Source organism: Camelina sativa, chromosome 5, assembly GCF_000633955.1.
Source record: "Camelina sativa cultivar DH55 chromosome 5, Cs, whole genome shotgun sequence".
Classification (NCBI taxonomy): domain Eukaryota; kingdom Viridiplantae; phylum Streptophyta; class Magnoliopsida; order Brassicales; family Brassicaceae; genus Camelina; species Camelina sativa.
This window is the reverse complement of record NC_025689.1, coordinates 14,160,640-14,181,567: the sequence shown is the minus strand read 5'-3', so window position 1 is coordinate 14,181,567 and position 20,928 is coordinate 14,160,640. Positions and strand designations below refer to the sequence as shown.

The following is a 20,928-nucleotide window of genomic DNA, read 5'->3' as shown; positions in this document are numbered from 1 at the left end:
AAAAAAAAAAAAAAAAAAAAAAAAGTAATCATTTATATATGAATGTAAATGTGGTCGATGTGTTCAATGTTTCCTACCTCATGGGATAATAATTCAAACGTACTTATAAAACATTTAAAGTGTAACGTTTCAGACAGAAATAACAAATTTAATTAGCTTGAGGGAAATTTTAATATATTTAACTGCAATATATAGAGCTATATATAGCCCGATACGTCAATCGTTCAACAAAAACATTGTATGAAACGATTTTTTATATAGTTTTAAGTTCATGCAATCGTAATTTACTCATAAAACTTTTATTGTACATGAACAATCACATCGCCAATTAACCAACCATATAGTATATGGTAAGTATACTGATATACCTTATTCGCATTATATGCAATACAACAGGAGCGGTCAAAACCAAAATGTAGAGAATTTATTATGTTCAATAGGGAAAATTAAGATTTCACCTATGTTTGTCTACTTGGGTGAATTATTTAAGGTGAAAATATTACAATTATTATTATCATTATCGTCGGTGTGGAAAAAAATTAGTTTCTCTCCTTAGTTACTGTCGATAAACAGAAAAACATATAGACCGTAAGATATCATAACTCTATCCCAAAATTAATCACAAAGCCATAAGTGTCTTTGTCACACATCTTCTTCTTCTTATTTTATACGTATATCGGTATATATCATTTAATTTGTCTGACAAAAAAATACTACTAAACAGTTGAGTATTTTGTGAACGATTTTGTTTTCAATTAAGCTTTCAAACAAATACATACATATATGATACAGCAATTATAAGTCGTCGACTACAAATTTATAATAGTGTTACTGTTGTGTCATTATCCGAATTCAAAACTTGTATTTGCATGTTATTCACACACACAAATATACACAAAAATTAGGAAACAGATTTTGTAACAAAAGAAATCTCAGATTTATTGGGTTCAGCAAAAGCCCATCAACTCAAGAATGAGCCCATCAACAAGAAACATAGTTTTTTATTTGGGGGTGAGTCATGATGTCATGTGAGAGGCAGAGCATCAAAGGAGTGAAGAACTTGTTCCAACAACATCCTCGTACTTGAATCCAAAGGGTTCTCTGGTTTGTCTGAATGAACAACGTTCAATAGATAAAGCTTCTTAGAACTCACAAACGCAGCCGAGAAAACCCTCTTGATCCCACCTCTCGTGCTATCAATCTTGTATTCAAACTCATACACTTGTTGTTGTTGTCCTTGTCCTGATCTCTCTCCAACTGATACAACTTCAGCTTCCACTGTACTTTCCTGATTTTCAAACAAAACCACATAAAGCTTCCCCAAAACACATTTTCTATTAGGGGTTTTGAGAAGGAGACGAACCTTTCGTTTCTCTGCGTTAATGAGCTTATCTGCTACAAACTGAGGATCACCAAAGTCTTCAAGACTCTTTATACGGACAGGACTCACTACAACTCCAATATTGTTGCTTCCATTGTTTTGTTCTTCAAACAGAGCATTGGCTCCTGCTTTCTCTACCTTCACATTCCCCATTCATTAATTAGCATTTGGAGTGAATACACAAATTTTTTGTAACTCAGTTTCGAATTGTACCTTGGTATAAGAAGAGGGTATGAGGAGAGTGAAGCCATTGTTGGAATCAGTGTATCTTTGAAGGTCTGCGGTTGATTTGGCCTTATCCAACAAGAACCCATTGAATAAAAGAGTGAGAATCGAGAGATTTAAGTGTCTCTTGCTGAGATTGATGCCAGTTCTGGATGAAGGATTCTGGGTAAAGCAGAGGACCTGCTGCTTCTGGATCTTGTGATGAGAAAAAGATGATGATGATGATGAGGATGAGAAGAGAGACAATTTGGGAGGAGAAGACAAGTGAGGAGAAGCTAAGAAGCTTGACGACCACATTTTGCTTCCTCCTCCTTATCACATCTTTGCCGTTAAAGTCCCAATCTTTGGTTTATTCGGATCTTTTAGCTACCAATCTGAATTCGATGGTACACATCGGTTTGGATAGGTTTGGTTTAACCGGATTAGACGCATGCGTAAGAAGACAAATATCAGCCAAACAAAAAAAATGAATCATTAGCACAAAGCGTGAAATTTGATCATTTTAAACAAAATTTTCTGCAGCTTAAACTTCAATGGAACAAACAAAAATGCTTTTGGAGAACATCTGATTAATCAGACATAGCAACAGATAAATTCTTCCAAGGATCAGGCACGTTCTGACCACAATTCTCCAGGACATTCACCAATGGTCCAGCTTGATAAGACTTGGCCTCCTTTTTTGTTATAAAGCTTTGAAGTACACCGTGAACGCTCTCTCTAGCCATGCTTGTCAGAATCTGAGTGTAAATTTCGATTGATGGGAAAAAATCTGGAAGTAGAACGGTTTCAAAGTCCCTCATAACTGTTGTATCCAACTGTTCGATATCAATCAAGTGCGCCAAAGGTTTCCGGCTGAAGCCAAAACGAAAAGAAAAGTGACAAATTAGTATGGCAAAAGCTATGCTCTTTCATAATAATACGGTAAAGTTGATAAGCTCTTACCCCTTTTGGACCTCTGAGATACCCTTGAGCTTAAGTAGAGCCCTTATCTTTCCGAAACTTTCCTCCTTTGTAATAATGTGTATTATCTTCGACGAAGATGAATCCAGAAGCTCTGCAAACTGCGACAGAAACGTAAATATTTGGTTTCAGTAACATATCACAGTAGAGGAGCCATCCACTTTTCATATGTAAGCCATCTATTAGTGAATGCTACTTCTGTAACTGTTTGTTTTTAATTCTAAACTTTAACAACTTTTTACTTTCTTATAATCTCACATTCACAAAACTTTAAACCTATGGTGTTGTAGATACAAAAATAAGGTATCATATGATGTACCTTCTCTAGCTTTTTATCTTCCGAGGAGCAGACATTTACAGTCTGGATAATATTAGAGCCTTGGCTGGCAACAGAATCACTGACGGTAACTCTGTTGATTGATCTCCCCAAAAGACCCTGGACTGCCGGGAGAATGGTAGCACTGAAACTGTCGTTGAAAACTATTGATTGGTGTTTGCTGGAAATCGCCTGCTTAATGGATTTAACAGCGTCTAGATAACCACTACTGCAAAGGGAACCTAGTTCATCGATGACCTGTGTAAGTGTGAGAAACCAATTAGCAGTGTTGAATGCTCTTAAATATAGGATGCAGAGACTCTATAGCATGATACGTCGAGTTAAAGAGAGGCCTATTGATATCCAGAAACATAGAAACATATTTATAGTTAAGACTCAATATATGTCCTCCATGACATGAAAATACAGAGAAAACTGCCATGAAAATGAGCATTTCTTCTTATGGCAACGTGTAGAATAAGTAGATATGTAGCTATAGGGATCAGACTTCCACTAAAACAGAAAACTCAGAATGATGTTGGGAAAGCCGCCTAGACCAGTAAGAATCTTAGATTTACTCAAAGCAATCAATAGTGGGACAAACACTGAGCCAATTATACAAAATAGGATACAAAATTCAATCCAAATCAGGCTGCAGATGGAGGTGGTTGGTGGTTCTTGAAAGCTCAAAAAGGAACAAACCCTAACAAACATCATTCATAATAAGAAAAAGACCTGCCAACCAGTTCCGTCCACTACAGAAGAAGCCAACATAAAATCTAAACTGAAACAATTCAATTTGAACCCATAGTACGTTTATCTATAGGAAAACGATTTGGAAATGTTTGGACTGCAGTATAATGAAACAGGAGATAGATTTTAGCATACCAGCAATGAAACACCCGATATATCAACGCCCTTCAAGTTGACAATCTCCAAAAGTCTCTCAGGTGTAGCAACTATAAACTCAGGCTCGACACTTTTCAATCTACAGCACGAAAGGCAGCTTGTCAGAAATGGAAAGGGAAAAAAAAGAATAGTATCATATCCTTCATGTAGCAACAGCATGGAAAATATGTAAAAGAGACTAGACTGCAAAAAGAAAAAGACAGGTAATGGGCTGGTTAGACGTACCCGGAAATCTGATGATCTAGTGACGCTCCTTGGTGTAAGCTCACTGTGTGAATTCCAATACCTTTCAGTGCCTTACAAACCGATCGAACCTAAGCATGATTAAATAAAAATGGCTGCATTATGTCCCAAAAGAAAAGGGATGTTGCCTATTGTACTAAAGAAAGAAAACAATCACACGGCTAAACAATATGATTCTAACCTGAGAAGCTTTGGACTGAGATGGCACAAGGTACAAAAGAAAAGGGCTGTTACCAATAGACTCATCCTCCTCCTCGTCTTTCTCCCGTTTAGCAATAGCATCTGCTGCGGTCGAAACAATCCACGCAATCTGTTCAACAGTAGAAGACATTCCACTTGTCTCTACAATATCTTTCCCAGATAAGAAACATTTCCAGAACTCAATTCCCCAAGTGCTAGTGAACAAAAACTTGTCATGCTGTTCACTGTATGTGCTATCTTTGCGAAACGAGTTCTCTATCTCATTCAGGTTTGACATCAGAAACTTTGATGGACCATCCATCTTCTCAACACCGTCAATAGACATAGGAGATGGTTTCTTGTCTTCTTTATCTCTACTCTTCACCTTATTCTTCTTCTTCTTCTTCTTCTTGGTGATATCAGCTTTACCCTGCCTCTCATTATATGGGTCTTGAGGTGTAGGAAGACTAAAACACATTCCCTAAGATTCAATACAAAACCAAATGCATCAAATAACATAAAATTCACTTAAACATTTCCAATTTCAAATTCACAGTTTCAGCGAACCCTAAGAGTATTCAAACAGACACTCTTCTCTACCAAATTAAACCCTAAAATCGAATTGGAAAGTGGGTGAAAGGGTGAGGAGATACCTGACACATGCTGCGTTTGCCAGACTTGCGGCGTTTCTTGGCGGCGATAATGGCAGCGATGCGAGCAGAAACAGTGGCGGAATCGTTCTTTCTACTCATCTTCTTCCTCGTCACTTTGTTCTTCTTCCTCTGCACATTATCGTCGCCTTTCGCCATTGTTTTTTTTTTGCTTCTTTGGAGGTTTAGAGCTTCGCGGCGGCCGTTGCTCTTTAGTTTAGCCTTCGCTTCCGGATTCTTTGTTCCGGGTTAAACCTTCATATACTTGTGGCATAATTGTAATTTAAGAGAAGTTATAAGGTTAACGGTGTCATTCTGTATATACCAAGAACCGGCTTGATTGGGGCTTGATTGGTTTGTGATAAACCGGAATTAGGATTGGTTCATGAAATGATTGTGATTAAACCGGTTTTTTATTTGATTGCTTTTCACGTGAGATCATCTTCATTTCTAAATCGAACAAAACTGTTTGCTTTACATAAACGAAGCATTTCTACAAAACAAAATTTCTAACAATCTTTTTTGTTATGTGTTCAAAATAAAGAAACATTGCTGATCATTACGTCGCTTGATCTGAGCAAATCTTGATCTCTTGTTTCTCTTCCTCCACACAAACATTAGATTCGGGTACTACTATTTGCTCTTCTTCATCGCCTCTCTTCTCTATCACAATAGATTCGGGTAGTGTTTTCTTCTCTTCATCATCGCCTCTGGTCTCTGGCACATTAGAATCCTTTCGTCTATGATGATGACCATGATCATATTTGGAAGAAGCTAAGTGATCCAAAGCCATTACTACATCCGCTATCACCGGTCTCATACTAGGCTGTTCTTGAACACACATTGCAGCTATAGCAAGTGCTTGGTACACTCCTCTAATTGGATATTCTCCTTCCATCAATGGATCAACCATTTTCTTGAAATGATTCCTATTTTTAAACAACGGACGCGCCTGTAAGGTTACCAAAAGTGTGAACTGTGCTCAGCTAGATAAAGGAGGAAAAGCAAAAAGCTATAATTAAAGGTTGAGACTTTATAATCTTTACCCATTCGACTAGACTCTGTTGATTACGTGGTCTCGTGTTATCGATGGCTTTCCTTCCAGTGATAAGCTCCAAAAGAACAACTCCGAAACTGTATACATCTGATTTAAATGTGAGTTGTCCCGTTAATGCGTAATCAGGAGCACAGTATCCGTATGTTCCCATAACCCTTGTGGAAACATGAGTTTCACTCCCTCTTGGTCCTACTTTAGCTAACCCAAAATCTGAGAGCTTTGCGTGATACTCTTCATCAAGCAAGATATTCGAACACTTGAGATCACGGTAGATCACAGGTGGCTTTATTGTATCGTGGAGATACTCTAGACCTCTCGCTGCATCAGCCGCAATTTTCATCCGGGTGTTCCAAGCTAGCGGTTTTCTACTATGTGGAAGATCTAAAGCAAACAGAACATAAGACAACAAGTTATAACATAATCAACAAAGCTTGTTGCTTTAGAGAAAGATATATATGAGTTTGAGGTATATAAAAACATACCATGGAGGTGATTGTCCAAAGATCCTAGTGGCATGTACTCATACACCAATAGTCTCTGAACACCCTCAGCGCAAAAACCAATAAGCTTCACAAGATTCGGATGGTCAGCAAGACTTAACGTCAAGACTTCAACCACAAATTCCCTAATTCCTTGAGAACCAGTCCGGTCAAGTTGCTTAATAGCAACAACCTATAGAATCCCCATTACAAAAACTCTTAAAAATCCTCTAACAAGCCACCCACATTACACAATGATTGATTATATTCCACAAGACAGATATACACACAAACCTGATTGATCTTCTCAATGAAACCTCTGTAAACTTTACCAAACCCTCCTTCACCTAGAAAACAATCTGACTTAAAGTTTCCAGTAGCAACAGCGAGTTGTCCAAACGTAAAAGTCTGAGCTTTCTTCCCTGAAACTTCATCTTCAACCAAAGTATCCTTTGCATCCAAAGCTAATTGGTCCTCCTCCTTAGTATCTACTTCCTTGTTTACATCTCCACATAGACTAACTTTCAAACAATCTACACAAACACATCACAAAGCTGAATCCATGAATACAAAAACAAAGAAGAACACAACAAAACCTAACAAATGAAACGGCTTTTATGCAATGTAGCAAAAAACAAAATGAAACCCAGATCGAAAACAGATAACACCCACATAGAAAGATTCCGAATTTGAGAGAAATAAAAAAAAAATCAATTTTTTATTTTTTTGGGAAAAACCTGAGGTGGGTTGCGTTTGATTGTCTCGATTGATGTTCTTATGAACGATGTTTGGATCGTTGGTGAGTTTTTTGGGGGAGGTAATATCATTCTTCTTCGTGGTTTTGGGCTCTGATCGTTTGTTTGATTTCACGGTGCGTCCGAAACAACCCATCCAAAAAAAAAAACTAGAAGCTTTTCTCTCTCTCTCTCTCGTTGGAGAAGGAAAGAAACCCTAGAGATTCAGAATTAACACAGAGAATAAAGGGAAAATGTGGAAAAGGGAAAAAAAATCTGATTTTTTGGGGAAAGAAGAAGAGGAAGAGTTACGAAAGAGAGAGAGAGAGAGAAGAGGAGAGGGCAAAGTGAGAGAGATGCTTAATTTGAACTTTTTTAAAGGAAAGAAGAAACGTAGTTATTGTCTGCGGGAAGGTGCACCGTAAGGGTTATAATAGTAACCAATGAGGTGCGTGCGGTTAAATTGTGTCTTTTGTAAAGTAGTAAACTGTAAAAGTAAAACTGTGGGAGCTGCTTGGTCAAACCTTTTTTGTTTGCTACCGTCTGTCTTTTTTAACCTTTCTTTCACCTACAGATGAATTAAACCGCTAATTTGTCCAAAACACTCAAAAAGAGCTACATGCTAGAAATCTCTTTCGAAAATTCAATTTTATGATAATTTTGGTGGTTTTAGCTTAAAAAACAAGATCTGAGTCGTTAAAAGACTAAGGTTAATCTTACATCCGTGATTTTTGAAGGTAATTGTAAAATACTGATCAATGCAATTAACAGTTTATCCACTAATACCTCTATTATGAATTTGCATGGATGTATTTTTCTGGCAGCAAATAAATAATTTGTGTTTTTTCTAGAATTTTTTTTCAAAAATAGTAACGCCGTTACAATACCGTTAACGGTCGTAACAGAAACAAGGAGAAACTGGAAAAAAATAATAGTTCATGTATTTTTTATCAACTAAAAAATAGCTTGCGTATTTTTCTGGCAACAAAAAAAAATTCATGTTTTTTTCTGGTAAATATTAAATAATTAGTGTTTTTTTCGGGAATTTTCTCCAAAACAAAATTATAGTAAGAAGTTTTCTTTGATTATGTCGTAGTTCTTAATAAAATTCAGATAAAGAAAGAAAGAAGTCAACCTATTGTTTATTTTTTTTACAACTTATATATCTTATTTTAATTTTAAATGAATTTGAGTGTTCAACATGGAAAGCTTATAGCCAAGACAAATCATATTGAACCAATAAATAACCATCAAAATGCAAATGTCAATATACAACAAATTCTAAAGAATTTTGTAAGGATAATTAGTTTAGTTTTGAATCAAGAATGCATCAAAAGTTTTATAAATACCCTTGTTTGTATGGGTGTCTGTGAATACTTTGGTCATGCACCAAAAAAAAGTCACAAACAAGTTCAAGTAGATAGTAAATGGTAGATTATATAAAACAAAAACCAATTATCTTATTTAAAATAAAATGTCAAACTCCAATGAAAACAAATCTCTAACATGGACAAAAATAATTTGTTTTGTATATATTCGAAATATTGTCTATTTTTCAAATGCATCATTTGAGACATAGTTTTTTTTTTGGTGTATGTTGGGTGAATAATGCATTTACTATATAAAATTTATTAATCTTAATTCAAGTGTGATGAAAATGGTGCCTTATATTGTTTTTGAGAAACAAGAAAAGAGATTCATAATAAAATATCATTCACTTTTACACATGTAATGCACTTTTTTGTATTATTTAGAATTGTCACATCATCTTATTAAAACAAAATTTTCAGCTCTCTCATCCAAGGTTATTTTTATCCTTTTAATATGCCATTAAATAAAAAATAGCATTTGTTATAAAGACATTTTAGAAATGTTATTTAAAAAACATAAAATAGATTTGGGGAATTATTCATGAAACAACCTAAACATAAATGATGTTAATAATACAGTTTGATTCACTTTTAAATACAATCAGCTATATATTTAACAACATATGTCATCAAGTATTTAATTTGAATAAATTGAGAAGAGACCTTATAATTGATTGAGAATATGTTAGAAATGCCCCTTTTGACATATCCTTCTCAAAAATACTTTAAAAAAAAAAAACATTTTCATTTTTGCCCTCTTTTATACAATTACAATATGTTAAATTAATTTTTTTTTAAATTTTTAGATTTGGATTCTCTATTTTATATTTAGGATATAGTTTTGAGAGGATATATATGATTTAGTATTTAAATTTTTAGAGCTTATAATTTAGTCATTCTATACATAGAAAATGGGTATTTTTGAAAATGGAAAACATGAAATAATATTTTTGAAGTATGACATAGAAAAATATATATTTTGAAAATGTACCAAACGGATTTTATATAATTTTCTATAAGCTTGCAGCTCAAGACATCATCAACGAGTCCGTTCATGACAAAATATGCTTTAAAGAAATTATCTAGTTCTAATAAAAATAGGAAATTATGTTTTCTATTCATCATAGGAATATTAAAGGAAAACTATTTCTGTAAAATATTGTTATTGAGTTGTGACAATTATATTGAGAGATTAAGATCGTTGGTGTTTAGTTTTGATATAGCTTCTACATAAATAAAGATATTTATTTTTAATACACCAAACTAAAGTGGAATTTGATGTATAATTCTCTTTAATATAAAATAAATTTCACTCTTTAATATAAAATAAATTTCATTCTGAATTTTGCTTTGTATGTTTTTGTTATTTGTTAAAACTCCCTATGCTCCAATATATAAGTTTTTTTAGGCTTTTACCTTGTTCTATTTTATCGAATTTTTTCAAGTTTCCATGCATTTTTAATATTAAATTAATAATAATTTTTTGACTATTTAAATTCTACAGTATTTTTTTCTATTGGTTGAATTTTGTCAAATAATACAATATTTATTGTTTCTTAATATTTGTGTTTTTAGCCAAAAACTTTTATATTTTTAGTATGTATGTTTTTGTTATTTTTTAATAATTATCTATATTTTTTAGTTTATTAAAAATATCAGTCTTACCATTTAGTAAATCGTCACAGAAAAAAAAGATAAGTATATAACCAACCACAACGATCTGATCTTTTGAAGTAAGTTTACGTATTTGTCAAATGTCAATAGTTTTTTTACTAAACGGTCCATTTGCAACTTTTTTGACATCTTTGATTAAATTCCCCAAGTAATGAAGAGAGAGAAAATCTTTAACAAACAAAAAAAGTAACGAAGAGAAAATAAGCTAACAAAATTAATAAACACACACTTAATTAGTATAACATTCCAATTGAGATACAACACAGACACTTAAAAGCATACAAATCACATAAGTAAACCGAAACCCAAACCGAAACTAAAATAGCTCCCAGAAGACATCATTACTCCACTTTAAAAACACGTAGAAACAACAGATTAGGGAGAGATTTGTTGTTGTAAACAACAAATCAAAAGCAAATTAATCAAACCATTACGTATTCCCCAGTTTAACCCACCAAAAAACGAAGTTAAACCGGGTCGTACCACACAAAATAAAACAAACCACCATAAAACCAAACCGGACGTGGAGGAAAACAAAAGTAGCGTTCTGTTTTCAAAAACGAACAGAACCACTCAGCTTCCTCTTAGGGTGCCATGGTGGTGGCACTTTCTTAATTATGTCTTTAATCTTTATATATGTTTGTTGCTTTTAAGTGGATTCGTTGTTCTGGTCAGATGTGTATCCACTCCCCGGAGGAGTAGCGGTGGAGGAAGAAGAGCCACCACCACCACCTCGAGAGTTCCTTCCAAGCGCTCCACCGGCTTTGACCGCGGAAACGATGGAACTGGCCAAGAAACCAAAGATCTCTCGCTTCACCTTTCCGCGACGAGGCGGTAGCTCAACGGACCTCGCAGTAGAGTATTTGGTCGCCGGAGATTCCATGGGTGAATCTAACGGACAAGATTCTCTGCAAGTCAAACACATAAGTGTGTGTAAGAAGCAAATCTAAAAAAAAAAAAAAAAGCAAATCTAAAACACGAGTGTGTAATAATAAGAATCAAATCTACATGTAAAAATGAGAATTTAAAGAAAAATTAAATTGAAATTTAATTAATAAAGCAGAGAGGGTTCTTGAATGACAGAAAGAAAGGTACAGATGGAGAAGGACTTAGTCTTGCTTCAATTAAACAAGAACAAAAAATAGATTACTGAAACTTTTAAATCTGAGAAGAGAGGAAGAAGAATTGTAGAAGGATCAGAAGAGAGATGGATATTAACTTATAGGAAAAGAAAAGAGTAACGATATCTCCAAATACCAAATACCAAATTAATTAATTATTAAACATGATTAGGAGGAATTTATTCAATGAATGTGGTAAGGTTCGGTGTTTTTCATTATGTATGGTGGGTCAATGGTTTTTTGAGGGTCTTTATATTATATAGTTCATGCGTAAATATTGTAGGAGTATAATTTTTTTTTTTTGTGTGCAAAAAATATTGTATAAATAACTTGTACTTTTTGTCATGAATCAAGAATGCATTAAAAAAAGTTTATGAATACGTGTGTGTGAGAGTATTTTGGTTCATGCTATAAGTCACAATTTTGGTAAGTGACAATTAACAAAAAAAAAAAAAAAAAAATTTAAAAGGAATCATCTATCGTTCTATCTTATTTTAAAAACGATTCCCAAACTCTAATAGAAACAATAGAGAGTCTTCATCTGAAAACAGGATGTTAATTAATTTTTTTTTAAATGAATCAACGATAGAGTTGGAGCATGCATAATATTATATATATATATATATAGAATAATCCAATAATAAACAAACTCATGAGCCTTGACAAATTAATTAGTATAAGGGAGGATAAAGTTTGAAATGTTTTAAGATTAAGAACTTCAGTGTTATGAAATTGCATCCCCAAAACTGCGTACTAATTAAGGGGAGTGTTTTTACAATTTGAAGTGTGTTTTAGACTTTAGTTAGGCTGCTTCTTTTTCGCAATTTAGTTTCTAGATAAGATGAAGAGAGGAAAGGCTTGAGCAAGTTCGGTCGTTGACTTTGGTTGAAGAAAACATTTCTTTTGTTTTGTCTTCCTATTGGGGGAAAAATGATTTCATCACGTTTAGGTATAAAATTGCATTTATCTGGCATCATATGACTATGCATGGATTATTATCTTTAAAAATAAATATTTTGATAGTAAAATTTTCACTTAATGTAATAATCATGTCTGATATTAACTTCCATTAGTTTTTTTTGTCGTGCATGTTACTTTATTTTTAGAAAATTTACGACGTAAAGTCAACTTTTTAATTCTACTTTAAAGAGATTTGTTTTATACTGTATAATTTTAGACTTACATACAAGTATGTATGCTTCGACCAAAACTTCGTGTTGTACTTGACAATATGTTTTCTTCATTTTAGTGTTAAAACATCGATATTGCATCCAGATGTTTGTTTTAAAAACGAAAACTAAGCCTTCAGATAAACGAACAATACGTATATCTATATGTTTAATTTATTTGTTAATTACTTACCAAATTACATTACAGAGATTTTAAAGTCAGATTAAGATCGAGCCAGATTTTCTGTCAAGTTCCACATGCCAAAAACATTTTCTTGAAGATTTTTAACATCCCAAAATTTGTTTTTGGCCAAAAATTCAAATTATCAATAACGTTATCGAATGAATATTCTAGGAAATTCATTGCAGCTGTCAAGTATTAGTATTACTCTCATTAAAACGAATCCATAAGATATGAGTGGACCAAAAACATTGTCAAAAACTCCATCCACCGTCCTGACTGAATTGTTATGACCCCATTATAAAAGCATATTAATTATGAGTCTTTCGTGACTTCCAAACATAAAACGTTATCTTAAACGTTATTAGACCGTCCTTCCATTAGCCACTTGCTCAGATTTTGATGTATCGCTAAGGAGTTACCTTAACTGTATACATTTTTATGTACCTAGAAGTATGATTAGTGAAATGCAGGAATCATTATACATAATTGCGAGTTTTAAAATGAGGGATTCTATTTTTGTCTTCTTAGACCTCGATATATCTTAAACTCTTAAACTCTTAAACCATATTCATGTTGTTATAGTTCATGTATGGAGTATGGAACATAAACTCAATCTTTGTAAAAAGACTTGAGAATACATTTATTTACTATCATAATAAGGAATTTAAACCAGTTAAACTAACCACCAGCCAGATGCTCGTAGTCATTAATATTCCATTATTTATTGCTGACAATAAGCTCACCAATCACTATGGCTTCTCCCAGTTATTCACAACCTAGATCAATGGTCATGAACCCCTTCGATGGAATTGTCTTGTGATTATTATTAAGTTCTAAGGTTTACGCGTTTTATTTTTTATGTTTGGACTTTGGGATAAAAGACTGAAGACTCTATAAAGGGTAATCTTATTTATTTATACTCGACATCACGCCCATTTATAAAATGTTTAGCAAAGACCAATCTTTCACGTTATTTGTGGTTGTTCCACTTTCTTTCTTTTATACTTATATAGGAAAATCTTAAAAGTTTAAAAGCACATAAAACAAATATAAAGTACTCAGAAAGCAAATTTAAACTAGATTATTTATTACACTGCTTAGCTGGATCCAGTGTTAGGAAAAGGACTTGCTATGTCCTGGGAATATTAGTATTAAGTTACTAAAAGTATAATATTTAAAAAGTCTGCAACGACTTAAGTATTGATGTTTTGCAGTTTTGGCTTGTATCGTTGTTTTGATTTATGTTATTTGCTTTTCTTTGTCAACAATGAAACCGGGTGTTCGTTAAATTTGGTGTAGGTTCGGTTTCATGAATTTGGTTCAGTTTGGTAGCTAAAAATCATTTGGTTCAGTAACTTTGCCCATCCCTAGGACTACGAATCTCAAATAAAATTTATTACATATAAATAATAAGCCTTATAAATTCAATAAATACTTTAGGTGTAATTGGTGAGCAAGCATTAGAAAAACTGAGAAGAAAAAAACCGTAATAATTAGAAGAAATTGGGAAGAACAAAAAGATAAAGAATTTTTATTTATTTTTGATGTTTTGGCTACCAAAATTGTTTGTTTCTTTTCTTCGGGTGCAAATGGTTGCATGGTTGAAGAGATTGAACAGGTTGAAAAAAAATATTCAACCAATTTTCACTATTTGCATTGAAAAGATTGAAGAAGGTAGAAAAAATTATTCAGCCCATTCAACTTAAAAAGTTAAAAAAATATACTAATCCTACAACAAAATTGTTCAACTTGTTCAACCACTATTTTGAAGATGAATGGGTTGAATAATGTTGGAAACAGAACCAGACTCAGAACAAATGAGAAAGAACAAAGAAGCTTAAGTTGCAGAGCCGTAGAGAATCTACTGCACTTGAGCGAAAAACCGCCTAATCCCGGTGCAAGATAACCAAGACGGCTCACTCCAGGGTTTACTTTGCTCTCAATTGAACTGTGCACTCAATTCAAAATAGATGAAACTCTCAAACTCAAAATCAGAAATTAGAAGAAGAAGAAGAAGGAGACGAAGAAACAGAAAAGAGAAGAAGTTCTTTTCCATACTAAAATAGAAGGTTGGGCTCATGTCTTTATACCACAAAACCTAACTTCCCCTCCGAGATTTCATTCATCTCTCTGTCTGTTACAGATCTCGGAGAGGAAACCGTCATCAACAGTTTTTTGACTTGTACTTTTGGAGAAGAAGAGTTTAATGGGTACTGAAGCCCATTCCTAAAAATTCCACTTCATGAAACATACCCAACAATCCCCCACATGTTTCAAAATTGAAAGAAAACGTTGATGTCCTTAGAACTTGAATCAACAAAAAGAAAAAAAAAATGTTTGAGAGTTTCGCAAATCAAATACAAATTATTCACATGCCTATAACACAACCCTGCATCATAAGTGTTCTAGTGAGTCAGCCAACAACTCATCTAGTTAGGCAGCCTATACCTTAACACTTACTTAGGTGACTTATCAAGTGTGTGTTGTCTCACACCCCCCATACAGGGATAAGATCATTAAGAGACCATATGTGATGTGACCTGGTACGACGGCCATGACCGACGAACGTACTGACGGGACGCGAACTGAAGGAATCGGACTTGAACGGCTCCAACAAACAAACAGAACGGTGGAGAGAGGTTCACGAAGAGATACTCGATCGCTAGGCTCTCAGTACGATGAGGATAGAGGCGGAAGAGGTTCACGAGGAGATGCTCGACTCGTTAGACTCTCGACTGATAAAGGTCGAAGGTGGATCGATGTAGCGACACGCAAGGGATGGATCTCCTTGTGATACGGCTAAGCTAGAAGATTTCGAACCCGGTTCGAGAAGCTTCTAGGGTTTGTATCAATCGCTGAAAACGAGAGTAAAGGAACAACTTTGATTTTTATTACTAGTCTCCTTTACATTTTTGGGCCTAGGTCCTTTAAATAGGCTAGCCATTACAAGGGAGATCCCTAAACCATAAAAACATGGCCAAAATGAAAATGCAGCGTCCCAAACAAGTTTTAAAAACAACGGCCATAAGAAAAGAAAACAAAGATAGGATGGCCACGTGGCCGGGAGTGGTCCACGCCCGTGACCATGCACTAAGGTTCGTAGCCTCGTTAAAACCTCTTTTTTAACCCAATGGGACAAATCCAAGGTAGGAAAAAGAGTACTATTCCCCTTAATGACTTGGAGGTCTTCACCCTTGCGTAATGGTGAATACCGAGAAAGAAACCTCGGTCGGCCGTCTGGCGGCTTGAATGACTCCATGCTCGAACTCTTCTTGATCTCAGACAAATGTTTGGACAAACAAGAAACACTTCTTTTTGGCGGCCCTGGCTGCTGTTCGGCTCCTTATGGTCGCTCCGGGCATTAGATTTGGTGCAAGGGTCGATGGCCGTCTTGATTCGGTCGCGGCCGCGTCAGCGTCTTCCTGTCCGGTTCCGTCTTGGTACACGTCTTGGTTCGGGCCATCATCCCAGGTTCCATTATTCCCTCCCTCTTGAAAAGGTTTTGCCCTCAAAACATCTTCCTCGGTACCTGCATCAAACGAGGCCAAGTCAGAAACGTTGAACGATGTCGATGTCAAATACTCACCTAGTAGCTCGAGGCGGTAGGCATTGTCGTTGATCCTCTCGAGCACTCGGAACGGGCCATCTCCATGCGAGCTTAGCTTGTCTTTTCTCTTCAATGGGAACCATTTTGGACGCAAATGTAGCCACACCAAGTCGCCCTCCTTGTAAACCATGGTCTTGTGGCCTTTGTTGGCCGTCCGCGCATAATGTTTGGTTTGCTTCTCGATGCTGGCCTTGACGTCCGCATGAGTCTTCTTCACGAGCTCGACTTTGCTTTCTCCGTCTTGGTTCACTACATCGCTAGGTGGTAAGGTAGCACGTCCATGGGGGTAAGAGGTTTGAAACCATATGCAACTTCGAACGACGACTTCTCACTCAACCCAGTTTTTCCTGTTACCGCTTATAGTGGTCTGTAGTAATGCTCTAAGGATGCGGTTGGCGACCTCTGTTTGGCAGTCCGTCTGCGGGTGACACGCGGTAGAATACAAAAGCTGCGTGCCTAGCTTCCTCCACAAAGTTCTCCAGAAATTTCCAAGGAACTTGGGCTCTCGGTTGGACACGATTGTGCGGGACAGGCCGTGCAACTTTACTACTTCGCGGAAGAACAGACTAGCGATATTGGTGGCGTCGTTGGTCATGTTGCACGGTACGAAGTGAGCCATCTTGGAGAATCGATCCACTATGACAAAAATACTGTCCTTCTTACCGCATGGAGGAAGATCAAGGACAAAATCCATTGATAGGTCAACCTATGGGCTTGAGGCGATCAACAGTGGGCTGTAGAGGCCATAAGGACGTGTAGTTGACTTGGCCGCCCTGCACGGGATGCAACGGCCACAGAACTTTTCCACCATGCGCTTCATCTTAGGCCAATAGAAATTCTCCTTTAGAACAGCTATTGTCTTGGCCACGCCAAAGTGACTCGTAAGCCCACCTGCTTGGGATGCATAGCCGCCTTCCCTTGAACAGAAAACCATCATGTACATAGAACTTGGTGTAGTTGCCTTTGCTGTGCTCTCGATAACACTCCGCATATTCAGGATCGGTGGCGTAAACGTCCTTGATGCTTTCAAACCCGAGGATTTGCGCGTCCATGGTGGTGATCAGCGTGTGGCGTCGGGAAAGGGTGTCGGCGACCATATTTTCTCTTCCCTTCTTATACTTGATAACATAAGGGAAAGTTTCAATAAACTCAAGCCACTTGGCGTGCCTCTTCTTGAGGTTGGTCTGCTCGCGCTAGTGCTTTAATGTCTTGTGATCGGTGTGAATGACGCACTCCTTGGCCAAAAGATAGTGTTGCCAAGTCTCCATGGTGCGAACTAAGGCGTACTGCTCCTTGTCGGTTGTCGGGTAGTTGAGCGTCGGTCCGCTGAGCTTCTCACTGAAATACGCAATAGGCTTGCCTCCTTGCGTCAGAACTGCACCGATGCCTACTCCGGACGCATCACCACTTCAAACGTTTTGTTGAAATCGGGAAGGGCGAGTAGTGGTGCTTGTGTCAGCCGCTTCTTAAGTTCGCGAAACGCTGCCTCTTGTGCTGGTCCCCACTTGAACTCAATATTCTTTTTGATGGTGGCGGTGAGTGGCGCTGCTACTAAACTAAAGTCTCGCACGAACCGCCTATAGAAACTGGCCAGGCCGTGGAAGCTTCAAACTTGACTGATGTTGGTCGGAATTGGCCACTCTTCGATGGCCTTGATATTGTCGTTATCCACTTTAAGCCTGTGCGCACTCACAACAAAGCCTAGAAACACTAGTTCAGTAGCTCCGAACACACACTTCTTCAAATTAGCAAAAAGCTTGTTTTCCCTAAGAGTGTTCAAGACTAAGGACAAATGATCTAAATGTTCTTCAAGACTTTTGCTATAAAGAAGAATATCATCAAAGCACACCACCACAAATTTATTAATGTAAGCCCTAAGAACATGATTCTTCAATCTCATAAAGGTGGAGGGAGCATTAGACAAACCGAATGGCATTACCAACCATTCGTACAAACCTTGCTTGGTTTTGAACGCGATTTTCCACTCATCCCCCTCTTTCATCCTCACTTGATGATAGCCACTTTTAAGGTCTATCTTGGAGAAGATGGTGGAACCGCTTAGTTCATCAAGCATATCGTCCAGGCGTGGGATCGGATGGCGGTCCTTGATGGTGATGTTGTTCACTGCTCGACAATCTACGCACATGCGCCACGTCCCATCTTTCTTTGGAACCAACAGGACCGGTACCGCACACGAGCTTAGACTCTCTCACACGTAGCCCTGTTTCATAAGATCCGCGACTTGTCACTCGAGCTCCTTAGCCTCTTCGGGGTTCACGCGGTACGGGGGTCAGTTAGGTAGGTGTGCGCCGAGTAAGAGATCGATCTTGTGCTCAATGCCTCGCAATGGTAGTAGGCCGTGCGGTAGTTCTTCCGGAAAGACGTCCTGATAGCGCGGTAGGAGTGACTTGATCACGGCCGGTACGGCGTCTTGTTCACGTTCTGCACTCACAACATCTTTAAACACTATTAATAACACTTGACAAGTGGAGTCACTAAGTGATCTCCAAACAACACTAGCATTGATCAAAGAGTTTATTTTAGCGGTCGGATCCTTAGACAATTTCGTTAGCATTTCACTGACTTACGCAGAACTCAAAGGTTTCAAACAAATACGTTTATTATCATGCACAAAAGAATATTGGTTGGTGTGGCCGCAGTGAGAGGTCCTTTTGTCAAACTGCCATGGACGCCCCAAAAGGAGGTGGCTAGCTTGCATCGGCACCACATCAGACAAGACTTGGTCTTTGTAAGGACCCACACTAAACGGAACCGTGACTTGTTCATTGACATGAATCACGGTTTTGTCACTCAACCATTTGAGTTTATAGGGTTTCGGGTGGTTTGTGGTATTAAGAGATAATTTCTTGACCATGTAGGAACTTGCAACATTAGTGCAAGATCCACCATCGATGATCAAGCCACAAACCTTCCCACTTACAGTGCAACGCGTATGAAATATGTTGTCTCTCTGATGCGTATCGTCCGGTGTTTGGCTAGTGTTGAGAACTCGTCGGATCATGAGTAGTTCTCCCTCGTCTGGCTTGGCCACGGCCTCTTCGATCTCCAAGGCGTCGTCTGGCTCGTCTTGTTCATCACCATTCACGAACTCGATTTCTCCGGATGCGGTAATGGTCATGGTACGCGGGTTAGGACATTCCCGGGCATAGTGACCTCGACCTTGACACTTGTAACACACAATATCTCGGCTTCTCTCTTTGTTCTATTACGGCCTTGATTCATGGCGTGCGTCCCTGGCCGGCTCCCTTGACTTGAACCGTGAATCAACAGCAATGGCCTTGGACTTATCCTGGCAGTGATTACTACCGGCCGTTGGCGACGAGTTTGGTGACCAACTTGGCGTTCCTTGAGCGCGAGCACGGTTGGTGCTGTTGATATTCTTCTTGATTTGTTGCTCCACTTGCATCGCGACATGTAGGAGCTCGTCGAACGAGTTATACGTCATACGCTCCACTTTCCTTGCTATTCGATCTTGAAGGCCATCTAAAAACTGTGCCATCATGTCTTCTTCGGTGTCATCGATCTCCAACCGGTTGCGGAGATGTTCAAACTTTTCGTAGTATTCTTCAACGCTTTTGGTTCCTTGCAAGATCTTGCGGAACCTTCGCTGAAGGTCTTGGGGGTACAGTGGTGGCACATAGCGGTGCCTCATATCATTCTTCATGGCCTCCCAGTGTGGTAAGGCTCGTTCTCCGTTTCTCCTTCGATCAGCTTCACTCCGGTCCCACCATATGAGAGCATGGTCTGTGAACTGAGCTGCGGCGAAGGCGACCTTCTTGGCCTCGGGATAGTTGTAACAGGCGAAAATGTTGTCCATCCTCCCTTCCCAATCTAGGTCCGCTTCCGGATCTACCTTGCCAGCGAACATTGGAGCGGTGATCTTATGCCCCGGCTCCACCGGTTGGTAAGGTCGGTCATCGACTTGATCGTCCTCGTAGTGGCGACACCTTCTTCTGTACCGCTGGTCGTCCTCGTCGAACGTTCCTCCTGGATCGGGGCCATGGCGTTGTTGCCGGTTCGGAACTTGTGGTGCACGAATCACTTGTTGGCGCTGTCCCGTCTCGATCCTTTGAATTCGTTCCCCAAGTTGGGCCATTTGCGTGCGTATCTCAGCTAATACGGCTCTGATTTCAGGTGGAGGAAGGGGTTCTCCTGGTTGTTATTGCTCGGCCATGGTACGGATGGCGGTCGTACGGACGGTGGAGTTTGTACGGACGGTGGAGTTTGTACGGACGGCATCTAGGTACTGGTTGGACGGCGGCCTCCGTATGGGCTGATTGGAGAAATGGTACCAGCGACGGTCGGAGAGATGTGCGTCGGTCATCACGAGTTTTCCGGCATACGGTAACGTTGGTCAGTGGTGGGTTCTCTTGTCGGCCGATCCGTGACGCGTGTCTGGTTCAGACGAATCCTACAAGATAAGATGTAAATGTGTGGGTTATCTGTTAGATAGGATCAAACACTTACTATCCTACAGCAAAATAAGATGTAAACATGTTGGTTATCTGTTCTTTGTTCGAATAAAAAGGTTGAAGAAATTGGAAAAAATTATTCAGCCCGTTCAACTTAAAAAGCTGAAAAAATATACTAATCCTACAGTAAAATTGTTCAACTTGTTCAACCACTATTTTGAAGATGAATGGGTTGA

At 37.8% G+C, this 20,928-nt stretch overlaps 5 protein-coding genes across 5 annotated transcripts; all 5 read right to left on the bottom strand.

The window, feature by feature from the left end:
• On the bottom strand, positions 794–1,956 carry LOC104786852 (psbP domain-containing protein 2, chloroplastic-like). Its single transcript, XM_010512307.1, has 3 exons — positions 1,595–1,956; positions 1,364–1,519; positions 794–1,288 (listed from the first exon to the last, which is right to left on the bottom strand). Exons 1-3 carry the CDS (start codon positions 1,901–1,903, stop codon positions 1,025–1,027), a joined length of 729 nt encoding a protein of 242 aa, XP_010510609.1. The 5' UTR covers positions 1,904–1,956; the 3' UTR covers positions 794–1,024.
• LOC104786850 (DEAD-box ATP-dependent RNA helicase 40-like) lies at positions 2,081–5,092 on the bottom strand. Its single transcript, XM_010512306.2, has 7 exons — positions 4,868–5,092; positions 4,216–4,695; positions 4,017–4,105; positions 3,771–3,870; positions 2,886–3,140; positions 2,549–2,667; positions 2,081–2,458 (listed from the first exon to the last, which is right to left on the bottom strand). Exons 1-7 carry the CDS (start codon positions 5,021–5,023, stop codon positions 2,176–2,178), a joined length of 1,482 nt encoding a protein of 493 aa, XP_010510608.1. The 5' UTR covers positions 5,024–5,092; the 3' UTR covers positions 2,081–2,175.
• Positions 5,284–7,467, bottom strand: LOC104786849 (probable serine/threonine-protein kinase RLCKVII). The gene is made up of 5 exons (XM_010512305.2): positions 7,138–7,467; positions 6,695–6,933; positions 6,404–6,593; positions 5,911–6,302; positions 5,284–5,816 (listed from the first exon to the last, which is right to left on the bottom strand). Exons 1-5 carry the CDS (start codon positions 7,289–7,291, stop codon positions 5,424–5,426), a joined length of 1,368 nt encoding a protein of 455 aa, XP_010510607.1. The 5' UTR covers positions 7,292–7,467; the 3' UTR covers positions 5,284–5,423.
• LOC104786848 lies at positions 10,382–11,387 on the bottom strand. Its single transcript, XM_019245920.1, has one exon. It carries the CDS (start codon positions 11,101–11,103, stop codon positions 10,828–10,830), a length of 276 nt encoding a protein of 91 aa, XP_019101465.1. The 5' UTR covers positions 11,104–11,387; the 3' UTR covers positions 10,382–10,827.
• On the bottom strand, positions 17,081–18,405 carry LOC109132851. Its single transcript, XM_019245287.1, has 4 exons — positions 18,216–18,405; positions 17,834–17,938; positions 17,489–17,646; positions 17,081–17,377 (listed from the first exon to the last, which is right to left on the bottom strand). Exons 1-4 carry the CDS (start codon positions 18,403–18,405, stop codon positions 17,081–17,083), a joined length of 750 nt encoding a protein of 249 aa, XP_019100832.1.

Bases quoted from the DNA above. Each gene is read 5' to 3' on its own strand.
- LOC104786852 (XM_010512307.1), bottom strand. From the start codon at position 1,903: ATGTGGTCGTCAAGCTTCTTAGCTTCTCCTCACTTGTCTTCTCCTCCC. The intron at 1,520-1,594 runs GTACAATTCGAA...GGGAATGTGAAG, and splicing joins TACCCTCTTCTTATACCAAG to GTAGAGAAAGCAGGAGCCAA. The intron at 1,289-1,363 runs GTTCGTCTCCTT...TTTGAAAATCAG, and splicing joins TTAACGCAGAGAAACGAAAG to GAAAGTACAGTGGAAGCTGA.
- LOC104786850 (XM_010512306.2), bottom strand. From the start codon at position 5,023: ATGGCGAAAGGCGACGATAATGTGCAGAGGAAGAAGAACAAAGTGACG. The intron at 3,871-4,016 runs GTACGTCTAACC...TTCGTGCTGTAG, and splicing joins CTAGATCATCAGATTTCCGG to ATTGAAAAGTGTCGAGCCTG. The intron at 2,668-2,885 runs GTACATCATATG...TTTCTGTCGCAG, and splicing joins AAGATAAAAAGCTAGAGAAG to TTTGCAGAGCTTCTGGATTC.
- LOC104786849 (XM_010512305.2), bottom strand. From the start codon at position 7,291: ATGGGTTGTTTCGGACGCACCGTGAAATCAAACAAACGATCAGAGCCC. The intron at 6,594-6,694 runs GTTTGTGTGTAT...GGGATTCTATAG, and splicing joins TCATTGAGAAGATCAATCAG to GTTGTTGCTATTAAGCAACT. The intron at 6,303-6,403 runs GTATGTTTTTAT...TGTTTGCTTTAG, and splicing joins TTTGGACAATCACCTCCATG to ATCTTCCACATAGTAGAAAA.
- LOC104786848 (XM_019245920.1), bottom strand. From the start codon at position 11,103: ATGTGTTTGACTTGCAGAGAATCTTGTCCGTTAGATTCACCCATGGAA.
- LOC109132851 (XM_019245287.1), bottom strand. From the start codon at position 18,405: ATGTGCGTAGATTGTCGAGCAGTGAACAACATCACCATCAAGGACCGC. The intron at 17,939-18,215 runs GTTTGTACGAAT...GAGTGCGCACAG, and splicing joins CGCGTTCAAAACCAAGCAAG to GCTTAAAGTGGATAACGACA. The intron at 17,647-17,833 runs GTTCGTGCGAGA...CGTCCGGAGTAG, and splicing joins CTGGCCAGTTTCTATAGGCG to GCATCGGTGCAGTTCTGACG.